The sequence below is a fragment of the Lepidochelys olivacea genome (genome assembly GCF_965140295.1).
Source record: "Lepidochelys olivacea isolate rLepOli2 genome assembly, chromosome: 22".
In the NCBI taxonomy this organism is placed as follows: Eukaryota; Metazoa; Chordata; order Testudines; family Cheloniidae; genus Lepidochelys; species Lepidochelys olivacea.
This window is the reverse complement of record NC_140432.1, coordinates 15,887,665-15,912,567: the sequence shown is the minus strand read 5'-3', so window position 1 is coordinate 15,912,567 and position 24,903 is coordinate 15,887,665. Positions and strand designations below refer to the sequence as shown.

The 24,903-nt window shown below is 57.6% G+C and overlaps 1 protein-coding gene across 2 annotated transcripts in view; it reads left to right on the top strand.

Annotated features, from left to right (window-relative positions):
• ABCG4 (ATP binding cassette subfamily G member 4) overlaps positions 1 to 20,280 on the top strand; it is a gene marked incomplete at its 5' end in the record, with an annotated part of 29,867 nt that extends 9,587 nt beyond the window's left edge. For both annotated transcript variants that reach the window (XM_084611798.1, XM_084611797.1), the window contains 13 exons: positions 8,529 to 8,646; positions 8,881 to 9,013; positions 9,837 to 9,887; positions 11,061 to 11,206; positions 11,870 to 11,993; positions 12,409 to 12,523; positions 13,395 to 13,534; positions 14,270 to 14,368; positions 14,760 to 14,928; positions 15,684 to 15,784; positions 16,128 to 16,286; positions 16,603 to 16,721; positions 17,388 to 20,280. In XM_084611798.1, coding sequence (XP_084467924.1) covers positions 8,529 to 8,646; positions 8,881 to 9,013; positions 9,837 to 9,887; positions 11,061 to 11,206; positions 11,870 to 11,993; positions 12,409 to 12,523; positions 13,395 to 13,534; positions 14,270 to 14,368; positions 14,760 to 14,928; positions 15,684 to 15,784; positions 16,128 to 16,286; positions 16,603 to 16,721; positions 17,388 to 17,613 — 1,700 coding nt within the window. In that variant the 3' untranslated portion in view covers positions 17,614 to 20,280. The remainder of the gene's footprint in view (positions 1 to 8,528; positions 8,647 to 8,880; positions 9,014 to 9,836; positions 9,888 to 11,060; positions 11,207 to 11,869; positions 11,994 to 12,408; positions 12,524 to 13,394; positions 13,535 to 14,269; positions 14,369 to 14,759; positions 14,929 to 15,683; positions 15,785 to 16,127; positions 16,287 to 16,602; positions 16,722 to 17,387) is intronic.
• Positions 20,281 to 24,903: the final 4,623 nt, after the last annotated feature.

The following is a 24,903-nucleotide window of genomic DNA, read 5'->3' as shown; positions in this document are numbered from 1 at the left end:
CCTCTCTCTGTTCTCTGTGCTCTTGCATTCATTCTGTCTATCCTTGCTCTCTCTGATCTGCCCCTGACCGTGGTAGGGAGGTGCTGCCCTCAATATCTGAAGTTGGAAAGAAAGGTCCTAACCTTCCGCTATACCGATCACTTGTTGTCCTGATGCATGGGGGTTTGATAGCCCTTGTTTGAGCCTGTGGCTATGGGTCAGGGAGTTATCCAGCTCCAGCTCCACCATCTAGCTCCACTCCTCAGTCCTTGGGCCCCTCCTGCTGCGGTTCTTTGACGCCTCCACCGGAGAAGCCCCGAAACTGGCTTTGGACGGTAATAGCTGCTCAGAGACACAAGGCACTGCCTGTCGCACTCCCCCGAGACATCTTGTTCCCAGCGCTGCAAAATGCTAATCAGCCCCTTCAAGTCCCTGGTAATTCTGGGGCTGATTAGTGGCTGCTGCCAGGTGTCACAGTGGGAATGCAAAGTAGGTCGGTGGGCCATCGATCCGGCAGGCGCAGGGCCTGCAGGCTGGGGACTGGTATTGCTGGGGGCTGCTTCCCAGAAAGCCCCTCCTGGGCAGAGCCCACCCAGTCAGTGTGCCACTGGGTGCCCCAAGGCAGCAGTGATGACTCAAACACCAGTAACTGCAATAGGGACCACATGTTAGCCCTCGTTACTGGTCAGGGGCGGGCAATGAGGCGGTTATTGCATGGAGGCAATGGGAGAGGAGTTCTTTAGCCCATGGCGAGCTCTCCCCATTCACACACATTGTTCCTTACATGCAGAACAATCTCCTGCTTCCTGTCCAACAAGCCCCCCCTCTTACTCTCAACCCTCCCAGAACTTCTCCCTACCTCCCCTAAACTCCCCCTCTCGTTTCTCATCTGGTGCTTGCTTGTCTTTATTTTGAGCCCCAGTCTTGCGAGGCGCTGGACACCTGCTGGAGGGAATGGCCAGAGTGCTCAGCACCATGTGGCATCGGGCTGGTAGGCTCAGGAAGCTCCCCAGGCCATGGAGGCATCCGTGTTGCACAGAGCAGGCTCAGCTCTTGGTTTCCCCAAGGCCAGTGTGCAGCAGCAGCCCCCGTGTCACTGGAGCTAGTGCAGTTGCTGCGGGTTTGCAGTGAGCAGGGTAACAGAGCGGAGCCCAGCCCAGGGTTTCTAACATGGTGCTGGAGAATGAGTAACAGTGACTGTCCAGGGGGCAGATCTTGAGAGGTTGGGGAGAGAAAAGTGGGGTCCCCTGGGATTCCACATTTTGGTTTCCTATCCCAGCTTGTTTGGTTTCCATCATCCCAGTAGGATCCTCTCTCTGTCCATCCCCATGCCATGCTCTGTCCTAGTATAATCTGTCCCATTAGGATCCGTGCTCCATTCCAGTATGACCTATACATGCCTATCCTTGTGCGCTCTGCCCCACCCCTTGACTAGTCCTGTCATGTGTCCTTTCCCTTCTCATTTCTGGATGGTCGCAGAGGCCCCGGGCATGCAACTTATCGGCTGCAAATCGGACAGACTCCACAGGATGATGGAGGGAAGGGGGTGGAGGGAGCCTGCTGCTAACCTTGGCTTCCTGGAATTTACAACTGAAATCGACGTGCGGCTCTGCTGCTGGAGCCAATCTGGGCTGAGCCTGGGGCAGAGTAGCCGGGCCTTTGGCAGACAGACGCCTGTTAGTAAGGTAGGGGAGGGACCCTGCATGCAGAAACAGGTGCCCTGACCCAGGCCTGATCCCCCCCCTGTGGAGGTAGGAGATGGGAGGAAGCTTTGCTGCTAGGAATGGGCCTGTGTGTTTGGATCTGAACTGCCCCGTGGTTCTGGGGCTTGGGCCACATTTCCTATCCCAACAGGTGCTGTGCAAAAGGCTGGTGGGCTGCTGCCAAGTCACTGAGCAGCAGCTACACAAAGACCTGCAACCCCTAGTCTCCCTGCTCAGAGCGAACCCCCACCCAGCTCCCTTTCTTGGGAGATTCCATCTCCCCGCTGGCCCTGAGGCTGCCCCAGCATCCGGCAGCCTGCCTTCTGTAGGGACCCTTAGCACATTCCGGCTTGCCCTGCTGCTAAGGTCCATAGCCCCAGGCAGATCCAGGGCCCCCAAGAGGCTGGGCCTCCCCTATTGGGGGCAGGAAAATCAGCGGGGTGCATCTGTCTGCAAAGTCAGTGCAATGAATAGGGATGGGGTTTCACTGTTCAGGGAAACTGCAGCTGTTTTCTCCCTCGGGAGCCCAGCAAGGGCACCCACTCTTATGCTTCTGGCTCTTGGGCGGAGACCCGCATCTCTCTCCCTCCTGACCAGGGTATTTCCAGGCTGCACAGTTACCTGCCTGTGCTGTGAATTCCCCAGCAAAGTCAAACAATCTAAGCAGGCTTTGCTTTGCTTTCTTGTCAAAGGCTTTGAACTGTGTAATGGCCCACAATTATGTCACTACACAGCTAGATTCAGAGTCAAAGAGAGAGGAGGGACACTAAATGATCTAGCCTGACCTTCTGAACGCAGCTCTTTCTAAGCAAGCACATTTATTCTTAAGGTAACAGCATTACAGAGAAAATGTATTAAGAACCTACAAACATGCTAAGAAGCTTGCCAGAGTTCACCCCAACTTCCACAAGGGCTCTGGCTGGTGAAAACATCCTTCAGACCCCACCAAGGAGGTTTTCTGTGGTCACAAGTTCATAACAGCTGTTACCTCAGAACAAATACCCCATGAATCTGAGAATCACTCATTTATCTAGTTTGGGCCTCTTGACTTTCTCCTCCTGTAACAGACCATGGGGTTTTCCTTCAAAGGGATGGGTCTAGAGGTGAGCAATTTGCATTCCCCTCCTCCCAATATTTCCTAGGAAACCCACTCAACTAAAAGGTCAGTCTTGTCTGACCCATTGTTTGAAAAGAATCCTTTGACGCTCATAACGATTCCCAGGGTTTACATTAGTCCTGCCTCCCCCTTAAAGAAGTTCCATGCAATCCCACAGCGACACGTACACATGTGCATTTGTAATACAATGAACTCCTAAAATACTTAAACTTAGTTCAATAACATTTGCCCAGGAGATGGCAGTAGATTGCCTGATCTGGCACGGGGGCCTGTTGGGGACTGGGGGTCCCAGGTAGTACAGGAACTTTCACCTCCAGGTCACCAGTTAGGAGGGAGACCTGCCGGCACAGGAGATCTATTCCTAACGGTTGCCACACCAGAGCTGACTGCCTGCTTGTAAAACAATGGTTGATGTTACAGCGTCTGCAGGCTTGTAATGTGGCACCGGGCTCAGAGAGCGGGAGAGATTGTGGGGTGGCCCCCCGATGTGTCTCTGGATGGGTGGACAGGCTGGGAGTCAGGACTCCTGAGCTCTCTTCCTGACCCGTTGTGTGGATGACCCATTCTGTACCTCACTTTCACCATCTGCAACATGGGGAGAATGATCCTGTCCAGCAATTGTAATGGGCTTTTGACTGATAGAGCTTAAGGCCAGAAGGGAGATATGATGAAGTGGGACTGTTCTTAATGTTTCCTCTGAATAGTGTGGGGGTGCCTCAGTTTCCCCTATGCAGTTCTTAAGTATCTAAGGGGTGGGATAAGGGTGTATGATCATTGCAGAGCCCTAGAGGGCAGGTGTGTGCAGGGGTCTGGACACACAGAATGGCCACATCCTGTTTCCTGGCATCTGATGGCCTGGCCCTTCCCCCCTGCAAGGTGAGAGCTAAAGGGTTGGAGAACAAAGGAATCAGGTGACCTCCTGGCCGGGAGGGGATGGGGGGGAGGAAGGGACAAAGCCCAGAGCAGGGCGGGGCTGGAGGGAGTTTCAGTTTGGGGCTGCCTGGGACATGGAGTGAAGTGCAGACGTGGTTGTCTGGCTCACTGCCCCCCAAAATGGACCCAGCTGAGGGGTCCTGATCTCTGCACCTGCAAGCTCTGTGTTAGACCATGTTCCTGTCGTCTAATAAACCTCTGTTTTACTTGCTGGCTGAGAGTCACGTCTGACTGTGAAGTTGGGGTACAGGACCTTCTGGCTTCCCCAGGGCCCCGCATGAGCGGACTCGCTGTGGGAAGCGCACAGAGGGGCAGAGGATGCTGACTGCTCCGAGGTCAGACCCAAGAATGTGGAAGCTGTGTGAGCTGTGTGTCCTGAAGACGACTGCCCCAGAGTCCTGACTGGCTTCATGGGGAGCAGTTCCAGAGCATCGCCCAGGGACTCCGTGACAACTGGCGGCAGCGGTGGGATGTACTGCACCCCATGGACAGCGCTTCCTGCAGTAAGTGACTGGGGAGCAGTAAAACGAAGGGGGATTGACAAGGACCAGGCGTGCTGAAGGCTCAGAGAGGAGTGGTTTCGGGGGGCAGTTAACCCCTGGGAGTGTGTGACCAGCGAGAAGGACTGTGCAGTAATGGGGTCCCCCTGGGGACTGCGGTGAACAGTCTCAGGGGCGGAGGAGCCTGCAGCTTGGCCCTGGGAGAGAGAAGGACTTTTGCAGTAACAGGGTTCCCCTGGGGATTGCAGTGAGCGGTCCCAGGGGCGGAGGAGTCTGCAGCTCGACCCTGGCAAAGAGGTGGTGACCTCGAGAAGGGCTGGCACACTAGGGGTTCTCCCTGGAAACCGTGGGGAGCTGAGAGCACACAGGCCTGTGAGTCCACAACAACTTGGGAAGAGCGGAGTGATGGCCTGTCACCATCTCCTTAAGAAGGACATTGTAACCCTGTGCAGAAAGAGAGGGTTGAGCATTGGAAAGTTCACCAAAGCACAGTTAATCGTGCAGCTGGAGGAGGATGACCGCTCTAAGGAACAGATTCCTGACCCCAAATGGGGCTATAGCAGGATCTGGGAGCAGCTGGAGTGGTAGCCAGGCATCCCCAAGACTCCCGTCCCTGACCAGATGGGGGTCTTCATGATTGGGTGCCCCATCGGGGGATCGGAGACGGACTGGATTGGAGCTGAGTGCGAGAGACCAAGAGGACCGTGAGAGACAGCGAGAGTCCAAGAAAGAGCTGCAGACGCAGCAGCAGCATGAACTGGCGGTGGGGGAGCGGAGAGGCCTAGGGGACCTCCCCGGGGTGACTGGGGATAGACCCCGGGGGGCCAGTTCCGCAGGGAACCTCAAGACTAAATTGCTTCCCCTGGTTAAGGAGCGGGGGGATGTGGATGCCCACCTCATTGCCTTTGAGCAGGCTGGAGATTTGAACCAGAGGGACCCTGCGGAAAAGCCCCGGTGTCTAGCTCCCTTGCTGGGTTCCAAGGCCATAGACTCCATCACCCAGATGGGTGGGGAGGTGGACAGGCTCCCACTTCTGACCCCAACCTATATGACTGTGTGGAGTTTCCTGGGGCCAGGCCCCTCGGACCCCCAGTGGGAGCGGAAGGTGATGGTCAATGGGGAGACATTCCTGGGGTGGCGAGATCCTGGGACAGAGAGAACTGTTGTCAGGCTCTGGGTGGTGCAGCCTCAGATGCTGAGGGGCTGTGTGAGCTGGGTGAGGGTCCCAGGGATGAAGCCCCTCCCTCTGCCTATGGCCCAGATCCCTGTGCAGACACAGGAGGAGTCGGGCTGGCCGGCCATTGGGGTGATCCAGGACACCAGCTGCGAGACCTTGTTGTGGGGTGACTGTGTCTCTTTGGAACAGGATCCAGGCCTTGCTCCTGTAACTGCCAAGGGTTTGAATTTGAATCCAGGGAACCAGTCGGTGGAGAGGGGGCTCACGCTGGCTCTGATGCAGTGAGGAAAGCAGCGAGCTCACTGCCTACCCCCACTGGGACAGCAAGGGCAGCGCTGAGCACAGTGGGAGTTGAGACCCCAGCTGAGTGGGGGAGACACAGGCAGGGCAGGGGATCTGTGGGGAGTGGCAAGATGCTGGGTAAGGAAAGTCTGGATGAGCCTAGGCAGCCTTGTGAGCTGATGGCTGTGTCTAGTCAGCAGGGTGGGAAGGCGAGGAGAGTGGAAGATGAGTGTCCCTGGCCCTTACCTGTTAGCTGGGTGGAGAATTGTGACAGGGAAGGAAACGTGCCTGTGTCTGTCAGGGGTATTGACTTGCCTATGGAGGGAGCTACCCTGATCTCCAAGCAGTTGTCTGTGACCAGCCTTGTGTGCTGGGACCAGGGGAATGAGATCCCAAGCTGTGTGTCTGGGAAAGGAGAAAGTGTGTCCGGCTCTTCTTTGTCTGTGGAGCAGACAGAAGGGGCCTTTCAGCCTGTAATGGTTGAGGGTCGTGCAGTTGTCTCAGAGCTGGTTCTGGATCCAGCTAAAGCCCAGCAAGGGAAGGGTCCTAAGTTTGTGTCTGCTCGGGAGAATGGCCCTGTAACTAAGTCGCATCCATTTAGTGTCTATGTAAAATCCCCGAGACCAGACAACTCTGGTGCTTGTATTTTGCCTGTTGCTAGTGTGTTGTTGGGAAAGGCTGTAGCAACTCTATCTAACCAGGGTGAGATCCTAGCCAGGGCACAAGGAGAGCATGAAGGTGATTTGATTGCGTTACCTACGGAGGGTGTGGAAACCTGTAGCAAGAAGGAAAAGATTCCTGAACTTGTGTGTGGCAAAGGGAAGGAGAATGCTTCTGACCTTTTATCTAGGAAGTCTGTAAGTTTGCCTGAAAGGGGATTGTGTAGGAATCCGCCGGATGGGCCAGAGTTAATTCTGGATGTAAGGGAGACCCAGAAAGAATCTGTTGTTGCTCAGGAAAGTGTTCCTCTAGAGCAAGCCCTTGGTAAAGAGGGTAAGAGCAGAATTTCTGTGAGGGGTAAGAGTAACAGCCGTATTAGTCTGTATTCGCAAAAAGAAAAGGAGTACTTGTGGCACCTTAGAGACTAACCAATTTATTTGAGCATGAGCTTTCGTGAGCTACAGTTCACTTCATCGGATGCATCACTTCACGAAAGCTCATGCTCAAATAAATTGGTTAGTCTCTAAGATGCCACAAGTACTCCTTTTCTTTTTGTGAGGGGTAAATTGTTGCATAGAAAAGCCCCTAGGGAAAGGAATCCTCATGGAGTCTTTGCAAGCAGTTTACTGCAACTGAAGGGTGTGAAAGTGATTTAATCAAGAAAGTTTCAGTTCCTAACGGCCAGAAATTTTCTTTTGTGAATGGATCCACTGACTTTCCTGTTGAAAAATCCAGTGTGGATAGCTTTGAGAAGGTCTCAGATGAAGTGAAAGCTGTTAAGAAAGTTAAACAGTCCTATAACCAAGTGGCTGTGTTTGGCCACCTTGTTGGGGAGAAGACCCAATCCCAGTTTGACCCCCTGGGGTTTTGGGGGTGGCCAAAGGGCACGGGCCACATAAACCTTCCCACATGCGGCCTGCGAGTGCTATCGACCACCCCCGACCTAAGGGAGGGTGTGAAACTGGAAGGGCCTGGTGTAACTCCCACCAAGGAATGGGAGAGATGGTGGGGCATCCATGGGAACGTTGGTGGCTTCGAACTTCCCCAGGTCACTGGCTAAAGTGACCCCACTCAGATCGATCTTGAAGAGGGGAGAGATGTGAGTGGGACTATTCTTAATGTTTCCTCTGAATAGTGTGGGGGTGCCTCAGTTTCCCCTATGCAATTCTTAAGTATCTAGGGGGTGGGATAAGGGTGTATGATTGCTGCAGAGCCCTAGAGGGCAGGTGTGTGCAGGGGTCTGGACACAGAGAATGGCCAACACCCTGTTTCCTGGCAACTGATGGCCTGGGCCCTTCCCCCCTGCAAGGTGAGAGCTAAAGGGTTAGAGAACAAAGGAATCAGGTGACCTCCTGGCCCGGGGAAAGGGACAAAGCCCAGAGAAGGAGGGGCTAGAGAGAGTTTCAGTTTGGGGCTGGCTGGGACATGGAGTGAAGGGCAGACGTGGTTGTCTGGCTCACTGCCCCCCAAAATGGACCCAGCTGAGGGGTCCTGTTCTCTGCACCTGCAAGCGCTGTGTTAGACCATGTTCCTGTCGTCTAATAAACCTCTGTTTTACTTGCTGGCTGAGAGTCACGTCTGACTGCGAAGTTGGGGTACAGGACCCTCTGGCTTCCCCAGGACCCCGCATGAGTGGACTCGCTGTGGGAAGCGCACGGAGGGGCAGAGGTCAGACCCAGGAAGGTGGAAGCTGTGTGAGCTGTGTGTCCTGCAGACAGGCTGCTCACAGAAAGGCGACTGCCCCAGAGTCCTGCCTGGCTTCATAGGGAGCAGTTCCAGAGCATTGCCCAGGGACTCCGTGACAGGATTAGATCATCTCATCTGATCTCCTGTATAACACTGGCCATGACATTTCACCCAGTTACCCCCATACTGAGGCCGGTAACTTATATTTGACTAAAGCAGGTCTCCCAGAGAGGCCTCCAGTCTGGATGTGAGGCCAACAAGAGATGGAGAATCCACTACTTCCCTTGTGGAAGGTGCCAGAGAAGGGCCATGGGCTGGGGTTGTTTTACTGTAGTGGGGGATGGGGTAAGCTCCTCCACCCTAGAGGAGTTACCGAAGTGGGGCTGGCCCTTTGCATCGTGGCCACTGGTTCCCCAGTCCTCGCACTCCACCAGACAGTTCTCTGGGCTCTGCCAGAGAGGAGCTCACCCTGCTTTCTTCCCCTCTTCCAGGGTACAAGACCCTCCTGAAATGCCTGTCCGGGAAATTCTGCCGGCGCGAGCTCATCGGGATAATGGGCCCCTCGGGCGCTGGGAAATCCACGCTCATGAACATCCTGGCTGGTTACAGGTGAGGCAGCTCCCTGGCAGGGAGAGGGCGCAGGGTTTCCTGCTGCATGATTGACCTCTGTGCATGGGACTGACAGCCTGGTGTTCCCCTCTTTCCGGCCAGCCCGGTAGGGATGGGAGCACGGTGCACTGTGATGGAGGCTCCTGGGGGTGGGTTATCCCCGTGGGAGGTAGGGATCTGCACTCACTCCGCCTCACCAGCACCGCACCGTGCATCTCGGCCTGTCGCCCGCAGGGAGACGGGGATGAAGGGCCAGATCCTGGTGAATGGCCGGCCGCGGGACCTGCGCACCTTCCGCAAGATGTCCTGCTACATCATGCAGGACGACATGCTGCTGCCGCACCTGACTGTGCTGGAGGCCATGATGGTGAGTGAGTGGGCGGTGGGGGGCGGGGGGGTCAGCAGGACTCAAGGGCTGCTCCGAAAGGGTGGAACAGCAGTGAGGGATTGCTTGCTTGGGAGCTGTGTTTTGGCCCTGCAGTTGGCACAAGACCTGGCCCGGATTAACCCAGCATGGGCTTGCCACTGAGCCCATGGCCGTATGGAGATGTGATGGCATGAGGCCACCTTCCTCCCCGGAGTGATGCCACCAGCCTGGGTGCAGTGAGCACCATTATATGGTTATGGACGCTAGTCGATATGGGGATAGGAACAGAATATATTGAGAACGTAGAACCCAGTTAGGCTTGGGTTTTATAAAACAGCCAGGGGTCCTCAGCTGCTGTAACCGGGGGAGTTTGGTGCTCATGAAAGCTGGGGGAGCTGAGCCAGACTCTGCAGGCAGCTGTGGGCTCCTCTGCAGCTGTGTCCCCTAGTGCGCCCTGTTATTCCAGTTCTGGGCTCCCCCCGCGCACACAGCTCTGCCAATACCCCTCAATCCCGACCCACAGCCCCCCCTGGACTCCCCCACAGCTCTGCCAATAACGCTCAATCCCAGCCCAAGCCCCCTGCTATCACAGCCCTGGGCTCCCCCATGCACACAGCTCTGCCAGTGCCCCTCAGTCCCGACCCACAGCCCCCTGCTATTCCATCCCCTGGATTCTGCTGAGCAGAGTTGAGGGCAGAGTGCCTGGCCTACCATGGCATCCTGAGCGGAGGCCGGGAGACCGCTGGTCATTCTGTCTAGGAGCTGGGCAGGCCCCAGTGTGGCTGCCCTCAGGCTCCCCCCGTGTCTGTTCCCTGCCCCACAGGTGTCTGCTAACCTGAAGCTGAATGAGAAGCAGGAGGTGAAGAAGGAGCTGGTGAGTTGGGGGTCTCTGCTTAGTAGCTGAAGGGTTTCAAGGGAGGGTGGCACGCTCTGGGTAGCATGGCCATGCCCAGAAGGGCCCATCCTGTCCCTCTACCCACAGGGTAAAGGGGCTCCCAGGGCACTGTCACGGAGTCCCTGGGCGATGCTGTGGAACTGCTCCCCATGAAGCCAGTCAGGACTCTGGGGCAGTCGCCTTTCTGTGAGCAGCCTGTCTTCAGGACACACAGCTCACACAGCTTCCACCTTCCTGGGTCTGACCTCGGAGCATTCAGCATCCTCTGCCCCTCCGTGTGCTTCCCACAGCGAGTCCGCCCAGGCAGGGTCCTGGGGAAGCCAGAGGGTCCTGCCCCCCAACTCCGCAGTCAGACGTGACTCTCAGCCAGCAAGTAAAACAGAGGTTTATTAGACGACAGGAACATGGTCTAACACAGCGCTTGCAGGTGCAGAGATCAGGACCCCTCAGCTGGGTCCATTTTGGGGGGCAGTGAGCCAGACAACCACGTCTGCCCTTCACTCCATGTCCCAGCCAGCCCCAAACTGAAACTCCCTCCAGCCCCTCCTCCTCCTCTGGGCTTTGTCCCTTTCCCCGGGCCAGGAGGTCACCTGATCCCTTTGTTCTCCAACCCTTTAGCTCTCACCTTGCAGGCGGGAAGGGCCCAGGCCATCAGTTGCCAGGAAACAGGGTGTTGGCCATTCTCTGTGTCCAGACCCCTGCACACACCTGCCCTCTAGGGCTCTGCAGTGATCATACACCCTTATCCCACCCCCTAGATACTTAAGAACTGCATAGGGGAAACTGAGGCACCCCCACAATATTCGGAGGAAACATTAAGAACAGTCCCACTTCATCACAGGCACACCCTCGCCTCCATTGCTTCAGCCTTCTTAATGGCTCAGCACACCGGCCCAGAGGTGGGACCCCTGGGAGGGCTGGGGAAGGTGGGGACACAGGCTGGGCACAGTGGGGGCAGGGGGAGCAACAGGGGGTAGGAAGAGTGTTGGGGGCCACCAGCGCCTTTCAAACGCTGGCCCCGGGGAGGCCACACATCCCTCAAGGTGGGGCTGTGACGGGGGCAGTGAGGCGCCCGTGTGGGGCAGGGAGGCTGGCACAGCGACCCCGGGGCCCCATCAGGGAGTGACCCTCTCTGCTCTGTGCTGGGCCCAGGTGCAGGAGATCCTGACGGCGCTGGGGCTGCTGGAGTGCTCCTACACACGCACCATGTCGCTGTCCGGTGGGCAGCGCAAGCGCCTCGCCATCGCCCTGGAGCTGGTCAACAACCCCCCGGTCATGTTCTTCGACGAGCCAACCAGGTGAGCATGGGGCGGCCCTGCCCTAGCCTGAGCCTGCCGCGTCCCTCCTCGCAGCCCCGCGGGCCCGCTCTCCACATGGGGAGCCTCCCTCCTCCACCACTCCAGGCCAGCATGGGGCTCCCCCTCCCCGGGAGCCTGCAGCTGTCGCCCGCCCCTGGAGCTGCACAGGGGGAGCCAAGCATGAGCAGCGGGGTCACATCTCTTTGCTGCAGCTGAGAAATTGGAGGGGGGGTCACAGCCAGGGATGAACGTGGATTGACCAGGACGGGAGGCTCTCCCTGCACCAGCTGGAGCGGGGAGCTGTGGGGCACGCTGTGTAGCCAAGCTGGGGGAGTGGGGAGCCCTGCTTTGTTTTAGCAGCCAGGGAGCTCTGCCCTAATAACAGCTCAGGGTCACAGCTGGGCCCCCCCAGAGTTGGCTCAGGGGCTGCCGAGGTGTCCCTGTATCTGGGGTGTTCATTCTCTCCCCATCCCCATTCCTATACCACCTCATTCTGGCTCCACTTCTCTTCCTCCCTGCTTTCATCCTTTCCCCCACTCCTGATCTCTTTTCCACCTCTTCTATCCATCGCCCTCACACCTCCATCTCCCCCTTTTCTCACTCCCCCTCTCCCCCCACAAACCCGGTTTCCTTCCCTCTTCCCCCCGCTTTTCCTGGCTGCAGTGGCCTGGACAGCGCCTCCTGCTTCCAAGTCGTCTCTTTGATGAGATCCCTGGCCCAGGGAGGCCGCACTATCATCTGCACCATTCACCAGCCCAGCGCCAAGCTCTTCGAAATGTTCGACAAGGTGGGTGAGTCCCCTGCCCGCCCCTGTGCTTTGGGGAGCATCACCTGCTCATCAGAGCTCTGCCTCCAGGGGACAAAGGGGGTCTCTGCAGCTGGCAGGGCCTGTCTGCCCTCAGGTGCTGAGTCGGGGGTATAGAGCTCAGCCATGTAGGCACCCTGCAGACTGACCAAGAGCTAGTGCGGCAGGCAATAGAAAACTGGGACCGACTTCCACCAGCTGTGGAGCAGAGTCCCAGTACCCTGGGGCAGCATCTCTTGGCTGGTGGGCCCCCCACTGGCTCCCCCTTCCCTGTGGGGCAGAGCACTCCCTGGCTTGCATGAGCCCTAGAAGCCGGAGGTCTCGGGGTCTGGACCATGATGTTTCGTGGGGGACTTGCTGCCATTTCCTGCCCAGGCAGCTTTGTTCTCTCTTCCAGCTGTACATCCTGAGCCAGGGCCAGTGCATCTTCAAAGGGGTGGTGACCAACCTCATCCCCTACCTGAAAGGGCTGGGGCTGCACTGCCCCACCTACCACAACCCGGCTGACTTCAGTAAGTGCCCATGCAAAGCCAGGCTTCCCATGCCTTTCCCTTGGCCTGCAGCCGGCCCCGCCTCTTGCTGGCTGAGCAGGACCAGGACGGCATGGGAGAGCTCCCAGGAGCGGGAGGGCAGAGCCTAGGGGTTGGTGAGTCAGTATGTGACTCCTGGTGTGCTGGTGTGTTTTTCTGGGAGTTGGAGAAGTTTGTGCTGCTCTCCCAGCTGATGTGGTTCCGTCCTCCCCCGGGGCTCACACCGGATGTGAGATACTTCTTCACTTCCTGCCCTAAGCACTTGTGCTGTGTTACTACTAAACAGCTGCTGCCTTCCACCCCAGAGGTGGCTGCATTTCCTCGGGGATGAGCCCCCTCTAGACCCCTCACAGGGCGAATGAACATTGCAAGGTGCTACAGGAGCCTTCGAGGACCTGGGAGGGCAACGCACTGACAGTTCTCCATGCAGAGTGGCACCAGGCACTTGGGAGTGAGGTGGGGTCTCCCTCCCCACACCTGCCCAAAGTCTGGGGGGGTTATGCCTAAAGTTATGACCTGGCGTGGGTCAAGGGGCTCTGCCTGGCTACTCCAGCCTTAGCACCTGACCATGGGGAGGTGGCTGCTCCCCTGTGGTCGCCTGCCGTTTCCTGATCATGCTACCTCTGTCATAGCTCCCCATCCCATCTGGGGGACGTTTCCAGGAGCAGACAAGCCTAACTCCCACTCAGCCCTGAGATGGAGGTTAGTACACCCCCACCCGGCAATGTGCCGGGGCCAGGGCAGGGGAGGCAGGGTGCCCAGCTGCCCCTGATTGTCAGCCGTGGCTGCGAAGGGCAGGGCAGGGTGGCTAGGCCCGAGGGGTCTCAGTGCTTGGTGTTTGGGTTCCCCCCAGTTATCGAAGTGGCCTCGGGCGAGTATGGAGACCTCAACCCATTGCTGTTCCGTGCTGTCCAGAACGGGCTGTGCACCATGGCCGAGAAGAAGAGCAGCCCAGAGAAGACGGACTCGTCCTGCCCAGTCCCCTGCGTGACGGTCAGTGTGGCAGCCCCGAGGCAGGCAGGCCCCGGGGCGTCTTTGCCCCCGATGCCCAGAACCCTGTGGTGCTGGGCTCTGTCCCTCCAGGTGGGGCTAGGCTGTGGGTCAGCTATGCGGAACGGTCCTGGTGTATCTAGGGAATATCCCTGGGACAGCAGCATCCCTGCCCTCATCACACTGTCCCAGACCCTGGTCGGCTCCAGAGGGGGTGGGTACAGAGCGGCTGAGACTTGGGAGCAGCCCCTGCCTTGTTCCCTCACCCCGAGGGAGTAATGTCCGTCTGTACACCTCTGGAGTTTGGGGTGCCCATCGCTGTGTTAACTGGGCACTGACAGAGCACAGGCCTCTGGCACCAGAGCCCATCCCCCCAGGCAGTGCCCCTTGTTCTCTGGGGATCTCCCCACACACCAGAGCACCTGTGCTGTGTCTGCCCTGCTGCCCCCATAGAGCCATTCCCCAGGGTGTGTACAGCAGCCCTGTCGTGGGATGCCCAGGGATGTCCAGGGTGCTGTAGGGAGTGAGATGGTCTCTGGGGCGAGGGGCGTGGCAGGTGCTGGCCTGGCCTGGGCCCATTGTCCCTGAGGTGCTGGGGGTAACAAGGCTCCCCTGGGTGCGGCTGGTGCCCGCACTCCCAGCAGGTGCCCATGTGGGGTGGAGGGGGTCTGCATGTCAGGGCTGGGAGCCCCTGGGTCCCTGACTCTCCGTGTCCTCGTCTTGGTCCCCCCCGCACAGGACGTGGATCATATCGAGAGCCACACGTTTGCCACCAGCACCATGACCCAGTTCTGCATCCTCTTCAAGAGAACGTTCCTGTCTATCATGAGAGACACGGTAAGGGAAGGGCGCTGGAGGGCCAGGCCAGGGCCGGGGAGGGGGCAGAGACCAAGGCTGGGGCAGAGGGGACAGGTGCTATGGGGAGCAGGGTCCAGGGTTGGGAGGCAGAGGGAGGGGAGGGGACCGGGGGCAGAGGATGGGAAGGTTGGAGGCAGGACTAAGGCACATGCAGAGGGGACGGGGTGGAGAAAGCAGGGACCAGGGCCTGGTGGCTGGAGAAGGGAAGGGAGAGGCTGCATCGTGGGAACTCCCTTACTGCTGGAGCCAGCGGGTGGAGGGGGCCCATCGCTGCCCTTGCTGTTCGGGGTGAACGCTCAGCAAGCGGCCAGGCGCGCCCGGGGCTCATGGCAGTCCCTCTCTGAGCGCAGAGCCCATCTTGCCCCTGCAGGTCTTGACCCACCTGCGGTTCATGTCCCACATCTGCATCGGGGTGCTCATCGGGCTGCTGTACCTGCACATCGGCAACGACGCCGGCAAGGTCTTCAACAACACCGGCTTCCTCTTCTTCTCCATGCTCTTCCTCATGTTCGCCGCCCTGATGCCCACTGTCCTCACATGTACGGCACTCACCTGCCCCCACCTCCCCTAGAGCACTGTGTCTGTCCGGGGGGGTTGCGGGAAGATCCCAGGAGTGAGGGTGGGGCAGGCCCGTCTGGCGGCTGGGAGCTTTCTGTGCTGCACTGAAACACCCGGGCCGGTAACTCCCTCTGCCCAGGCCTAGGGCTTAGCTGGGGTCGCTGCAGGGCAGGTGGGGCGAGCCCGGGGTACACTCAGTGCTGACGTTATGGGCAGGAGCTGATGCAGCACAGGGACTCCTTTGGGGGCTCAGTGGAAGAGCCCCGGGCAGGCTAAGAGGTCAGCCCAGTGCCCTGTGATGTGCAGGGCGGGGTGTCAGGCCCCTGGACCACTGGGGATCCCCTAGCTCTGGCAGCTGAGCTCCTCCATGGGGTCCAGCCAGGCCTGGGAGAGGCTGAGGTTGGGAGTGATGGGCAGGGGGTGGAGTGTAGGTAGTTCCGGGCCCAGTTCGGCTCTTGAGGGTAGACCCCAGTGCCCCTCGCTCCTGGAGGCGCTGGCTCCCGAGGAAGCGGGTGCATCGTGGATCAGAACCAGCCACAGCCATGCAACTCCAGCAGGGCTCAGCCACCTCCCAGGAGCCCTGGGGAGCTGCTTGGCAGCACTACTGGGCTTCAAGGGTTAGCATCTGTCAGTCCTCCCCCGGCTTCTATTTGAGCGGGGAGCCGGCGGGCCCTAGAATGGGGCCGGCACAGGGCACCGCTTGCTGCTAACCTGCCGTGTCCCTCTGTGCCTGCAGTCCCCCTGGAGATGTCTGTGTTCCTGAGAGAGCACCTGAACTACTGGTACAGCCTAAAGGCCTATTACCTGGCCAAGACCATGGCAGATGTGCCCTTCCAGGTGAGGATTCAGCATGGGTGGGTGGGGGGATGAAATAGACTCTCCTAGGTTCGGCCCCTGGGCTGCTCTGCCTACAGGGAGATCCAGGGCTGGCTTCTCCCGGGTTCCTGCCACTCGTGGCACATCCTGGGCCCTGACCCCATTGGAGAGGTGCAGAGAGGGGGGTTCATAGAGCTCCGGAGGTCCCAGATCCCTGCCCTGTGGAGCTCACAGTATAACTTGGACCACTGTGATGCTGGGGGCCACAGAGCCGGGTGCAGAGACCCCCTCATTGCAGGGCGTAGCATGGAGCCTTTTAGTGGAGGTGGGTCCTGCTGAACCATCTCCCTTCCACCCCCTGCAGGTGATCTGCCCCATAGCCTACTGCAGCATCGTGTACTGGATGACAGGCCAGCCCCCGGAGGCTACGCGCTTCCTCCTCTTCTCCGCCCTCGCCACTTCCACCGCCCTGGTGGCACAGTCCCTGGGGCTTCTGATCGGAGCAGCTTCCACCTCCTTGCAGGTCAGAGGGGGTGCAGGTTTTGGTGGGGACCCTGGGTTACACGACGGGGACAGCCTCTGGCAGAGTTTGCACCCGTCTGCTCTATCAGGGTCAGTAATCGAGCCAGTGATGTGCCAGGGTGTGTGGATTGCAGGTGTGCTAGGGGGTGTCAGCCCTGCAAGGGCGTGGCACCGAAAGCATGAGCGTGCATGTGCGTGGAAGTGTGCGTGCACACCAGGGCATGTGTGTGGCCATGGGTTCGCGTGACACTGGCTGCATGCTGTGCCCCCCCGACCCTCATTGCCATGCCTGACTCTGGCCTGCCTCTGCCTTGCAGGTGGCCACGTTCGTGGGACCGGTCACTGCTATCCCCGTCCTGCTCTTCTCAGGCTTCTTCGTCAGCTTCAAGACCATCCCCACGTACCTGCAGTGGACCTCATATGTCTCCTATGTCAGGTGGGGGCTCGCAGCAGCAGTGGGAACAGGGAACTGGCAACACTCACACGTGGACGGTGACTGCCTGCATCCCTGCTAATGCTCCCCACAGACGTCCCTCTGGGAAGGCTTTGCAGGGGATTCAGGCCTGGCCCTAGGGCTTGAGGGGAGATCCAGCTACCAGGGACCCCCTCTCAAGCCGTGGCACCTTGCTCCAGGGATGCTGTGGCTGGCGGGTGGTAGGATGCAGGAGAGGCAAGGACCCTGGAGGGATGGTGCCTCCTTGTGGCTGCAGATGGGTTGCACAGACCTGCTGCTTCTTTGAGGACGGAGAGAGCCAGCTTTAGGGGAGATGGTTTTACGTGCATCTGTCTGGCCCGCGGCCACACAGCAGCGCCAGTTCTGCGGCTGGCCAGCCTGATACCCCCAAGTGCTACCAGCACCACTGCTGCCCAGCTCCTTGGTGCACAGCTGTGCTGGGGCCTCTCCCGGCCAGCTCCCTGGCGTGCAGTGATGCTGATGCCAGTCTTGGCAGGTGCAGCAGAATCGGTATCACCCGTGGCTGGCTCTCTGCTGCAGAGCAGGCCAGAGGCTCACCCAGTCCAGTGCCAGGTGAGTAGAAGCCACCCCGTGTGTGTGAAAATCCGGGGTGCAGCTGGAACTAATGTTGCTTGTGCTCTGGCACAGGTATGGCTTTGAGGGCGTCATCCTCACCATCTACGCCATGGAGCGTGAGGACCTGGAGTGCCGGGAGACTCCCTGCCCCTTCCAGAATCCCAGCAGGATCCTCCAGGAGCTGGACGTGGAAGAGGCCAAACTCTACCTGGACTTCATCATCCTGGGCATCTTCTTCCTCATTCTGCGGCTCCTGGCCTACCTGGTCCTCAGGTACAAAGTGAAGTCTGAGAGATAAGGGGGCCATCGGAGCCCGATGCCTTTCCCAGACCTGATCTGCCACAGCATGGACATTCCCAAAGGGATTCTCAGTCTCTGTGGATGTGGGACCACAGGGGAGGCATCGGGGAGGTGGCGGCCAGTCCTGGCTCAGTCGAGAAGGTTTTTTGGGACATCTCGGAACTGTTTTAACCTTTCCACACTCTTCATCGCAAATGTTTTGTACTGTCCTGGAATGCCTCATTCTCTCCCCTGGAGCCGCGTCATCAGATGGATCTTGGATTCCTTCCTCCACCCTGTGCCCCAAACCACCACCTCAGGACACCCACGGAGGCAGCTGTCTTCCAAGCCAGACAAAGAGAGAGCAGCCCGCCAAGAGGCTTTGGGGGAGGGGGTTGCGCCGGTCAGAACCCCGTTTACCTCCCGCAAAGCACAGTTGTGTAGTGCAGTGTTTTAACTTGCCTGCGAGTCGATGTCCAGTAGCATGTGTATCCATATTAAGAAGAAATCAGAAGACAACAATCGGCTAAGTGGCAGGAGGCTTTCATGTTTACCTTTAGCCATAGTGCCAGCCAATGCCATAGCTCCGGTCTTTTTCTGTAGACTTCCCTTTTTCTTAAGGAAAAACCAAAACCAAAAGACAACCCGGCAGCACTTAGCACAGGAACAAGTACTGTTGCTCTGGGGGGATGCGGGTCGATCAGGCCTCTGCATTTAGGATTTGGCAGGATCCTAAATTGGTAGAAACATTTCAATGAAATTTTTTTAAAATGTTTTTTCCGGAGGTGGGAGAGTTTCCGCCCCTGCTGGGTTTGCCACCAGGGCCCTGCCATGTTGGACTACTGCATGAGACCCGGGGAGTGAAGGAGCAAACCTGGCTGGCCATGTTGAAACTGACCAGTTTCCCTGGGAGTTGAGTAAATGGTGAAAAGGAAAGGGGGCGGATTCTCCATTCTCTTACACTGGTGTGAATGGGAGGCAGCTGTCCTGAAGCCAGCAGAGTTAGGTTGGGTTAGGGTGACCAGACAGCGAGTGTGAAAAATCGGTAATAGGAGCCTATATAAGAAAAAGACCCAAAAATCGGGACTGTCCCTTATAAAATTGGGACATCTGGTCACCCTAGGCTGGGTTGAGAGGAGGATCTGGCACAGTGATTGACCTCAGTGGAGTTTCTGCTCCCCTCTGAAATCAGAATCAGTCCCTAGGGGCCCAATGCTGCAGACCACTTGGGTCTGATTCTCCCAGTTCACCTGCACTTTGCATCATCACTTACACCTGCACAAAAATCCTGCCGAATCAGAGCGGAGATGTTTTACCCTTGCTTTGCACAAGTGTAAAATGATGACACAAGGTGCGGGGCATTGATGAACCAGCCCCATTGAGATTAGCAGGATGTGGCCCTGAGTGGCACGAAAGGTGCAAAGTAAAGGAGCTCTCCTTTGTGTTTAATAACCCCCAGTCTTGTTACAATGCATGGAAGGACATTTTCATTTGTGGCTGATAATGGGACAATGCCCCTTTTAAAGTTTGGCCTTGCAACTGAAGCCCTGAATAGCTGAAGACAAACAAATTTCAAAACCTCCCTGAGCTCCCTAATCAGTAATAGAAAAAGCAAGCACAGAATTAAAAATCCCCGGTGCGTTTGTGTTCAGCCCAAAACAGTGTTTACCGTGTGTAGCAGTTGTGTACAGAGCATTTTGCAGGGAGACATTTAGCTGGCGTCAATCGGCATAGCTCCAGTCACATCAGCTGAGGGTCTCCCCTTGTATGAGCTAATTTATTTCGGTGTACACCTGAAGTGGCAGCTCTGTAAAGCTCTTGGTACTTAAAACATGATCCGTAGCTATAACTGGCAAATAACTTGTAGCAGAGGGAATTTCAGGGGCAGGGGAGAAGAGAAGATGATTTCGGCTGAGATTTGGGAAGAACTGGGAGGCAGAGAGCGGAGCTATTTGAAAGCGATTCCTCCCGTCTTTGACATGCCAAGGCTTGAGCTCAGTATTCCATGTTTCCCCTGCAGTAGCTGACAAGCCAGAGTCCAAAGCAGAGTGTTTTCCTGTGCTGCTCAAAGCATTTGCAATGCCTGCAATCAAAGCACCTTGCTCTGCTGGGAGCAGGTCAGGTCTTGCATGCTAATCAGAGTCAGGCTTGGTCAGTGTTTGGATGGGAGTGGTGTTGGAGAGTCAATAGGAATTGTTCTTCCCTTTAGAGGCCATACTGAGCCCATGGTGCCATTAGGGGGAGCTGGTAGTCAAAGAGGTGTCCTTCAGATGAGCCTTGAAGTCCAGGCCCTACAAACTTTAATCTTGTGGCTTGTTTGTCAATCAGGGGTTAGTCTTGGAGTCCTGGCGAAATTCCAGCTCAGGTTTCCCTTCCCTAAAGTCCTTAGCAGCTGCAATCAGAGACAGAATTCTCCTTTGTTTCTTGCCCTGAGGTGCTATGTAGTGTTGCTGTGCTGTGTCAAAGAGCTGCTGTGTTCCAGCCCAGAGGGGGCTGCATGTGTGTAGTTTGTCGAGTGCTTTAGGACCATCCCAGGGGAACGGGTGCTCTAGAAATGGAGGCTCCAGAGCCCTGAACTCGGGTGTTTGTAGGGCAGGGAAGGAGGAGCTCAGTTAAGCTCCACATCTGCTCTGTTACTGGTTTGGGGCTTAAACAAGCCACTGCCACTCCCGTGTTTCAGTTTTCATGGAGGAGATGGGGAGGGAGGGGATTAATGCTGTGGGGCTGCCTAGAGCAGGGGTGGGCAAACTGCCCTGGCCCTGCACCACTTCCAGAAGCAGCCGGCGCCACATCTCTGTGGCCCTGCCTCGCCCCCCCACTCCCCCGGCTCCTCCAGGGAGCCTGCCTTAGCCCCGCTGTGGGCCTCTGCCACCCCAGAGCCGCTCAAGGTAAGCGGCGCCAGGCCAGAGCCTACACCCCAAACCCCTCCTGAACCTCTCCTGAGTCCCCTGCCACACTCCTCCTGCACCCCAACCCCTTGCCCTGACACCCCTCCCAACCCCCTGCCCCAGCCCTACATTCATGGCCCTGCATGCAATTTCCCCACCCAGATGTAGCCCTCGGGCCAAAAAGTTTGCCCACCCCTGGCCCAGAGCCCTGATCCTGATAAGGGGCAGTATGTAGAGAGCAGAGGACCCAGATGTTGGAGGGTGAGAGCCAGTGAGATGACCCAGTGCAATTCGATTCAAGCAGCCTGGGGACTAACAAGGACCCTCCATCACCACTCGCTCCTCTTTCCTCCTTGCTTTCACTCCTTCCCCTCTCTCTTTCTCATTCCCCTTTTCTCTGTCCCTCACTCCATGGGCACAGGCAGGGAAGGTCCTAGGTCCTTGTGTCCGGCCCCTGCTGTCGCTGGGAACCCCATCCTACAGCCCCATCCAGAAACTTACCAGGCTCCATCTTCAAACCAGTCAGGCTGCTTGTCGCCACAGCTCCTCATGAGAGGCTTGGCTGGTGGTTACAAACTGTGACACTTTCCCCTTCTCTGCCCTCATCTCTCTTTCCTCCCTTGCTTTCCCTTGGGGCTGGGTTCTAAGCTATCCCGTCTAACTGTGTCGGCGCTGGGGGCTGCCTTCGTTAACTGTATTAGTACCAAAGCTGTGTGTGGCCCAGCCGTGAACATACACTGCATCCCTAACATAACCCCCGGGTCGGTCTATCCCCTCTTGGTGTAGGGAGACTCCCGTGATGGGGTCTGAACCCAGCGTAGGGTCCTGCTCTGCAATAGATTCTCCTCCCGCTCAGCCCTTCAGGAAGCAAGTATGGAGGGGCAGAGATGCTGGGAGCCCTCCAGGCCAATGCCCGGTGTAGCAATGTGCTGCCCGCGCTGTCTCAAGGTTGGAACCCATGCCACCTACGCCCAAGACATCCTCCAGTGGTCTAAACCCCTCTCCAGCATCATCTTTGCTCAGTAGCGGCCCGAGCTGCTGCCCCTCCCAGAAGAACTAGGGCTGTTTGTGTGGTGTTTATTGGGTCTCTCTTGCTGGATGGACTGGACCTGAGTTTCTCACTGCACTGCCTCTGGCGGGGGCAGGTGGTGCGCGGTGGACACCGGGGGCCATGCAGGAATCAGGAGCTGCTCACCGTGGATCTCCAACCCTCTGGGAGATTTTGAGTCCCAGTTCTCCCAGGCTGGAACTTCTCCCCACCCTTCACCTGCACAGGAACGAATGGGGTCCCCGCCCTGAACTGGACCTGGATCTTAGCTGGGGCAGCGGGATCAAAGCAATAGAAAACTGGATGTGGCCTCCATTGCCTGGTACAGTTCTTCCCTCCCCACCTGTCTCCGGAAGCTGCGTCCCTCCTGCGTCTTGTCTGGTAGTGGGCCATGGCCATGCTGCAGGAGCACAGCTCAGAGACGGGACCAGCTTGGTGCGTCTGGTGGTTCGGAAGGTCGGTTATGGCTTGTGAGCCTCGGTGTGGGACCCTGGCTGCCGAGGTTTGGATTGTGTCTCCCTGGGCTCACTAACCTCTGACCTGCTGTGTGGGGGCAAGCATTGCTCACTGACTCCTGAATACAAAGCACAAGGGGTCCCCGGGTGGAGCCAGCCAGACTTGCTGAGTGAGCTTTGGGGTCAAGGCTGATTGCTGGGCAGAGACTCCTAGGCCCCAATTCCCTGGTAACTAGATAATCCATGACCTCAGGGGGAATATGGAAAGGGAGACAACAGCAAACCAGCCCCACTGACAAGTCCTGTGTTTGGCCATCAGGGTGGCATGGCCAGGCTGGGTAGCAGAGTCATGGGCTGACCCTCAGGGGACTGAGGAAAGCCGGGGTGTGCTGGCACGGGAGGGGCTGCTGCCTAGGCTGCCCTGGTCTGTAGATACCTACAAGGCTCTGGAGCTGTCCGGCCAGCACTTTTTCTAGTTCGTACAGGCCGTCAGCCTCCCGTCCCAGCCACCCTCCTGTGCACGGTGCCTCACTCAGCCTGCTCTAGCTGGCTTCATTCTCCAGATGGTCAGGTGCCGTCCCAAGTTTTACAGATGGGGTGTGGGACAGACCCCTGGCTTGCGGGGTCGGGGGAGAATGGCTGGCTGGGGTGCCCCCTTTCCCAGGCCCATGATGGCAGCTGTTCTGAGCGGCACTGAACGCACAATGCTGTTGATTGTATGGACTGTGAAAGGAGCACCGGCACATCAAACCTACTATGCCGGATCAATGCCAGGTGGAGAGCTCATCTCTGGAAGGCCACCTGCCCTCAGCCCCTTTGGTATCGCGCCTGCTGTCAACCAGGGATGGAGGGAGACTGGGCAAGCACCTCCCAGCTGGCTGCTTTAGTGACCGCGCGCCTTTACCCGCACTTCCCAGGGCGTGTGCGGAGACGGGGCCCATGGTCCAGTATGCGAGATGGTTAATGCTGCTAATGTTCGGAGGTGAGGAAATGCTCTGCCTGTCTGAGTCGGATTAGCAGGGTGCTGCTTCATAGGCAGGGGGGATTGCCCCCTCCTCCCAGTGTTAATGGGGGGGTCACACAGGGATGTCACTGGCAGCAGTCCAGGCAGCGAGCCGCCGTGGCCATGCAGCTGGAGGAAGGCCGGTCTGCTCCAACCTGCTTGGAAGTGGAGTCTTCTCTGTGACTTGCTGCCCGAGACTCCAGCCAAGCTGCTGCTTCAGGTCAGGGACAGCTGTGTAGCCCAGAGGATGCCATCTCCTTCCTTCTCTGCCTGCCTGCCTCCCCATTGCCTACCTCTCCTTGCCCTGGGAAGATGAGGCAGGGGGGCTTTCCCTCCTGTCTCCCCTAGCGTCACAACATGCCAGCCGTACAGGGTGCGGGCTGTGACTTGTGTTCCTCTCGGCAGGATGGGGAGAGGTCAGGCAGTTGTGACCCGCCACTCACAGTAATAATGCCGGCTCTTTTTTGATATGTGGTCTGGGGGGTTGATGCAATCCTGTCTCTTCTTTCTCCTTCCTTAAATGGGATCAGAAAAAGCAATCAAAGGGCCTCCTCCCATGCCGGGGAGTTTGACATGAAATTCCCGTCCGCATGGGTGTTGGTGGCAGGGCGTGCTCCAAAGAGGGCAGCTGGGCGTGCCAGAGCTTTGTCTGTTGCACCAAGTTCTTTCACATGGCCCGCTGCTCCTAGGATTGTAACAAGTGACTACGATGCACTTTAATAGAGCATGCTCCTTGGGGCGCTTGACATTGCCAGTCACTTTGGGGGGCACTAGGTTCCTTCTGGATGCCAATTTGTGTGGCACCAGGGCTTGGCGCCCCCTCTCTGGGTAGGGAAGTCCTTCCTGCATGTCTCTTTGGGATAATCAGGAGGTGAGTGTTACGGGCAAGGGAGGGTTCTCTGCCCCCTCCCTCTCCATTTTCCAGTCCTGTCCCTTCCTGTAATGTTCCCAAACACTGGTCCCAATGCACCAGTGGGTCACGGGAAGATTTTAGATGGGTCGTTACATCCAGGGCTGTATTAAACCATCACTGGGCCCTAGGTGAACATACCCTTCTCCCTGCCTGGTGCAGAGGGGAGGCCCAGCAGAGGGGGTGGGTGTCGCAGACAAGCCTGCCCTGCGCTCACCCCACAGAGGCAGTTCCTGTTGCACAGGTCTGGGCCTGGCTCCCTGCTCCAGGCGTTGTGACTGGCGCACAGGGTCACAGGCGTTGTGACTGGTACACCAGCTCACAACACTCGGAGTGGGGAGCAGGACCCAGTCCTGCGGGACAGGAGTCGCCACTGAGGGAGGGAGTACAGGGCAGACTTGGTCTCCAGCCCCTCCCCCAGGACCTCCCCACACACAGGGCTGGGATTCGGGTTCTGGTGCCGGGACAGAGGGTGCATAAATGTAATGGTACGTCACCAAAAAAAGAAACTGCAGTTGGTGGATCACCCCAGTAAAAAGTGTGGGAACCACTGCTGCAATGCACTTTTAATGGACAGCAAGTCCTTGTTCAGGCTGCTGATTAGGGTTTGTGTGCTTTGCAACATAACCTGAATGACCTTATGTGTTTAGCTTCTCTTTAAAACTGCTCCACCCACCGGGAGAGCTACTCCCATCCAAAGGCATGAATGCAACACTGCAACTTCTCTCTCCGGGCACTCACATAAGCACACACACACATACTCTCTGATACAGTCTGGCACACTTGCATGCCCTGATACTCTTATTCACACGTACAGGCGAAGCAGATTCACAATCAAACCACTGGTGCTAAGGCTTGCAAAGGGAAGAGGCTGGGCCATGGATGGGGTGGGCGGGCGCATTTCCAGGTCTCCACCTTCCCCTCAAATCAGGCAATAAACGTGTTTTGTTTCGATCCGTGTGGACAAAGTTTGTGTCATCCAGCCACCAAGTGAGCTCCTGGGCC